The following is a 6000-nucleotide window of genomic DNA, read 5'->3' as shown; positions in this document are numbered from 1 at the left end:
TGACACGCAGCAAAGGGCCGCAGGTTCGGATTCGAACCCTGGGCCGCTGCAGCAAGGACTCAGCCTCTATACATGGGTCGCCAGCTCTACACACTGAGCTAACCGGGCGCCCATAATTAAGTTACTTCTGTTGGGAGGTTTACATTTTGTCCAGCCCATGGATTTCTTTGGCCATTTCTTTGTTGCTGCAGGTGTTACGTTTTGTTCTTATTAGACAAGCAAAAGAAACTGTTCTCCAAGGCTTTCTGTCTGGGCCAAATTACTACTATTAAACCCCTGACAAAAGCTGCAGTCTGTTAAAAAGCCATCTCCCCACAGAGACACCTCTTTGTATGAAATAAGTCACAGACTACCACCGTTCTCCTGGTTGTTTTTTTTTATTTGCAGTTCTTTACATTTTAGAAAAAGAATCCAAGGATTTTGCCTCCTGTGTGTTTCCGTCTGGCCTCTTCGTGGTCCATGATGCCAGCTGAGGTGGTCAGCACAATGTATCTGTGGAAACAAAGTGTGCATGTTAGCATTCAACTCAGTCATTCATTACACTGAAAGTATTTAAGATAGCAGTAAGATTAAATCATATACAAACATTACCAACTATGGGAAAGTTCAAATATCATGTACCAGTCTAGCTAATGTAGAGAAACAAAATAAGAGGGCTCCCAAAACACATCTACATTACACCATAAACACTTCAAAAAGCCACAGAATACATTCAGTTAATCTGATCAACCTCTGTCTTTTACGAAGAGTGGGGCTTTCAGTAAGTTAGAACTGCTATTAAAACCTTTTCTATTATCTCCATTTCACACAATTTATAAGTTGTACGATGATTACCTAACTGCAGAGAAAAGTGACAGTAGCACATCTCAAACAGCAACTATTCCATAAACCTCCACAGGTAAATCATTAGTTCAATGGTGTGCACATCAGATGGAAAAGCCATTTCTGAGTACAGTGGGAGCAGACAAATCAAAACTAACAGACTAACTGATGTGCTGTAAGTTATCAAAACAAATCACTACACTGATGACTAACTACAGACCGAGTGAACAAATATGTAAGAAAGCTCCAATTTGCTAATTTGCTTGAGAGAAGCGTCAGTCCAGCTCATGACCTTCACATGTAGGGCTGGGAGATAAAACGTCATTGTGATTCAATTCATGTAAATGTTTTTACTAAATGTTGATAATAATGGAAGTGGTTGTTCTATCTCAAAAGCAACAAGACGCAGATGAAGTATAACATCATCAGTCAGGGAAAAAAATATATATTTTCTATCACTTGAGAAGGTAATGTATTCTTGTATCATCTATTGTAAACCAAGCCATATGTGCACTGTTAAATGATGACACTATACTAAACTATTCCTACATTAAACTAATAAACCCACTGCTTTCACTCTAACAGGATATTAGCCACATGCCTCTGCTACATCTTCTGATAAAACAAGAAGACTTCAACACAGGACTTTTAAAACTCCTACATAAATTAGAAAGCATCAGTAAGTGCGAAGAGTTGCTGTAATAGTGACAACTTATTTAAACATTTTAATAAAATCCCCTTTCTGTTGACCATTGTTCCTTTAACTCTACTTCACAAAAATAAGATTCTGAACACGATCAAGTCATGTTAATTGCCCACTATCAAGAAAGCTCAATTCTGCTCATGCTTCAGTTAATTCTACGATTAACATAAGATCAATTTTAGCCTTGCATTACAGTGATGATGCATAAACACCAGTGTCTCCATGCTAATTAACTTCTACTCAGACAAAATCCTGCCATGTTTGGGGTTAACAGGCAAGGACTACTGCCCTGCAGATAAAGAATTACATGCACAGCTTCTGAGATTTTTCCCATCATCCATACCCACTTCCAGTCTCTCAATCGCACCTACTGCCTCAGGGACAATGTCACATAAAATCTTAAACAGAATTAGCAATAAACACCATTAAATCCCGGTGGAAGAGAGGCAAAGTAACACTGTTCAGTATTTGAAGCACTTTAGTTTTGTTACATACAAGTTGTTTTGATTTATCGCCGCTCTAAATTAAGCAGCATAATTTGACGGTCAAGGTACACCCAGCCTACATAAAATACAACTGCAGCAGTGCTGTCAGGCACTGCCGAGAAAATTCACAGCGACAGTGACGTCTGAAAGCAGCGCACTTGTTACACACAGAAAAGCGGTGGAGGGATTTTGAACTTTCTGGTGTCACCAGCAGCCACAATGGCGAAACATACTGCCGTTATGTTTTCATAAAATGTGAGTCAATTTCTAATTGAATCACTTGAATAGCATTTAATTTATACCGAAATATATGGAACTATCTGAATTATGTTCTTGTGGAAAAATTGTCAAATTATAATTGGAACAGTTCACACCTACTTCAGGACAGTTAAATTGTATTTCTGGATGGGAGTGAAAAATGTCACGTTAGAGCCCTTTATAGCAGCATGTTGGGAGTCTGGGCATAAAATTAAAAATTCTAGAGTTATCCTCAAATCTCGTGAATGAAAATAAATCAGAAGACAAATTTTCTAAAGGGTCCTCACAGGACAACCAAGCATAGGCAAGACATCACAGCAGGCAAGCCACTGCAGTGACTAACCGAGCAAGACTGGAGACCATTACGACTAAATAGTCTAAACTCTCCTTGCAGTTGGTTCAGCACTTCATCACTCTGAAAGTTAGTATCTGACTCTCACCCGAACTGTCTTGAAGGCAGCAGGTTGTTCTGCCACTTCTCCAGGTCCTTGAGCTGGAGATCAAAACGTGGACTGATCACACCACACTGAAAAGATAAAAACACAGGTTTGAACTCCGTATTCACACATAAGACAGCAAGCTGGAACAAAAAGCTGCAGGTTGCACATTGTGCGACGCTCCAACTGTGTAAGCTTTTGTGTTCCCCTCGGCTCAGTTAGAAGGCTGTTAGATTTCCCACTTTATGAACAAAAGAAGGCAAGTTAGATTCAAAGCTTTCATGTTGTCATGTGGAAAATGAGACCAGAGGCCCCCCCGCTTTTTAAAATAACCAGTTAAATAAAAGCAGGAGATTAGAAAACAATTACGTCAGGAAGCATTGGAAGGACCAGAGAGGGAGTTTTTAGTATGATCCGTATCATCCCTAATGCCAACACAACTATCTCAAACGTATAGCAAGCATCTATCTGAAATTGTCTCACAAGCAGCGTTACGTGTAGAACTAATAGACTTTACCTTGTTCAGCCTGCCTGTGAGATTGACGACAATTTTGCCGGCTCTGTGGTCGTCAATGATCTCAAACTCACCAATGTAACCTGGAAGATACAAAACAAAGAGCAACTTCATTAAGAAAGACACTCACTTCAAACTATCAACTTTTTGACCTGATGAGAGATGAAATTTGATGCAACTGAGACACCAAGTTCAACAACCATCACCACTCCTCAGACAGCCTCTGCTGGCTGTATTTCTACCAATTACACACTTAATTCCCCTTTCAGTGGCTCTACAACAGCGCGTGTACCAACTGGACCCAACGTTTCAGGATACCTGTTCAACACTCACTGCAACCAGAGGACAGTAGCTACTCACCGTGCTTCATCATGACGGTTAGGAAGCGCACAATAACCTTGGAGCAGGGCCTGATGAGGACCTGGCGTTTCCCACGCTTCTCAGCATTGTTGATGCTTTTCAGAGCATCTGCGAGAACGTTCATGCGCACCATGATGCCTGCAGACACACACAAAAAGAATATTAGCTGTAGACATGCAAGACTGAAGTAAAATCAACCAAGCGGTGCCTAATATCACATCCCACTCTGGGACTTTTTATCCAGCGGCCCCAACTAGTGAGTTACAGTCAGTGCTGTACGGACGATGGACAGAAGACAGTCTGTGTTTTCACATCACCAAATAATGTCCCTCATTCAACTCAAGTCAAGTCTGGAAAGACTATTTTCTAAGAGGATCAAACTCTGGACACAAAAGTAAACAGTTTCTATTAACTAGACAATGAAATGAAGGTACAGAACATTAAGCACAGTGTCCACCTGGCTAACCTTAATTGAGTCACGACGCGTTGTGGTATTAGCAATTAGTCCAACATTTGTCAACTACATGTCATTATTTTTCTGTTAACAGCCGATTTCACTCGCAGCAAGTAACGCTGCTTTACACTGAGTTACACCGAGTTACAGCGGACACATTAAACGCAGACTCCTCCAAAGCATGGTCCTTCATGAACAGAGGATAGCTCGATAGCTAACTAGCATATCCGACTATATTAGCAAAGCCTCTGTTAACATTGACAGAAACAATAGTCAACCCATTGTCCACCGCTTTTAAATCTTTTACACACCGAGGTCAACGGAGAGCCTGCAGGTCCAAAGTGTGTGAAGTATAAAGACATAAAGTGTCCGCAGAGCTAACACTGCTCACGGCGCAGTGAACGCACCGATGCCCAGGGCCGGACAGAGGGACTGGGAGATCAACGTTGTAGCCCAAATATGTTTTACTACTTCCACCAATCGATACGATAATCATCCCAAATGATTAGTATGTACCTTCGCTTCAGGATGATCACATAAATGGAACATTTAACACTCAGATGCTTTAGATACTTAAAAGATTGAAGGCGACAGTGTAAAAAGCATCTTACCGGTTCTGCAATATGGCGGAAAGAGGAAGTAGAAAAACCTGCAATGCAATATGGGTAAAGATCGGAGACTTTTTCAAGTCAAGATGACCCACACCTCCAGGAAATTACTGTGGTTAATGTGTTTATTAGTACCTACTACACCTCCGCTGTACCAACATTAAACGACACAGATTGTGAATGAATTGTAAACATTAACAACCTTTCGGTAACGTGAATTATTTGGTTCAGCAAGGATTTTATTCGACCTGGATACTTTGATTGAATCTGAAATGCTTATATTTTCATATTCATAGCCTGCCTTCAAATGTAAAATGGCTGTACTAGGCTAAATTATAAAAATCTTATTTTGTCACTACACTCAGGATCTTTAGTAAATATGTATACAATATAAACCAGCGCCATCCAGTGATGAGGATGAATCACTGCATGCATGCATAGTTTCAGTTTTATCCAGAGCAACAAACGTCTCATGAGTGCGAAGATTTGTTGATACTTAAAAAAAAAAAGATTTATTACTCAGTACTTCTTTCTCTCTTTAAAAGTAATCTTATTACTTTACTTATTACTCCCTGTCAACAGTAATTAGTTACACTACTAGTTATTACTTTTCTTGGTAATTGTGTACTTTCTCCCCAAAAATCCAGTTTTGTTTGTTAAAGTAAAAATAAAAAATGTTCAGCTGCTGAATATAAGTATTTTCATCTACCAAACTAGTTTCCTCCACGATTACAAAAATGAATCCAACGATCTGTGTGACTGTAATATTATTACTGAAATTAATTAGTAATTAGTTACACTACTAGTTACTGGGAAAAGTAATATTATTACTAGTAATGAGTTACTAACTGCCAGTACATGCAATATTGTTTTTGATAACATAATAAACAACAGAGCCTAAATGTCTTGGTTTATGCACAACATATTCAGCAGTCAGTATATACGGTATATATGTAGGTAATTGTTAATTAATTAGTTAATTGTTTGGGAGCAAAGGAAAGTGGACAAGTTGAGTGTCAAAATGATATAATAGGACATAATCCTAGATTATGCTATCATATCATATATCATATATTAATAACACAGTATCTGCACCATCAAGGTGGGTCATAAAATAGGAGAGGCCCAGCAACATCATCGGTTCAAGTCATTGTGTGTGTCATCTGTTGTGTGTCACACACCCCCACTCTCCTGTCGTCTCTGTCAGTCTCAGATTTAACGGCAGGCTCTGGAGGCATGATGCTCCCCCAGGGGATTTCAGCTGAGTGATGGCATTTAGTGTACATACCCTTTGAACAAAATGTGCATATTTTACCACACACAGATTAATATACTATTATAAAATGTAAGAATTAGAGG

General features: G+C 39.4%; 1 protein-coding gene across 1 annotated transcript; it reads right to left on the bottom strand.

The window, feature by feature from the left end:
• Positions 1–358: 358 nt before the first annotated feature.
• On the bottom strand, positions 359–4742 carry rps15a (ribosomal protein S15a). Its single transcript, XM_035660769.1, has 5 exons — positions 4645–4742; positions 3580–3717; positions 3223–3302; positions 2709–2794; positions 359–492 (listed from the first exon to the last, which is right to left on the bottom strand). The coding sequence occupies exons 2-5, from the start codon at positions 3710–3712 to the stop codon at positions 399–401; spliced, it is 393 nt and encodes a 130-aa protein (XP_035516662.1). The 5' UTR covers positions 3713–3717; positions 4645–4742; the 3' UTR covers positions 359–398.
• Positions 4743–6000: the final 1258 nt, after the last annotated feature.

This window comes from Morone saxatilis, unplaced genomic scaffold (genome assembly GCF_004916995.1).
Source record: "Morone saxatilis isolate NCDOM2014 unplaced genomic scaffold, NCSU_SB_2.0 Contig17, whole genome shotgun sequence".
Lineage (NCBI taxonomy): Eukaryota > Metazoa > Chordata > Actinopteri > Moronidae > Morone > Morone saxatilis.
Note: the sequence above shows the minus strand (reverse complement) of the source record. Positions and strands in the feature narration are given on the sequence as shown.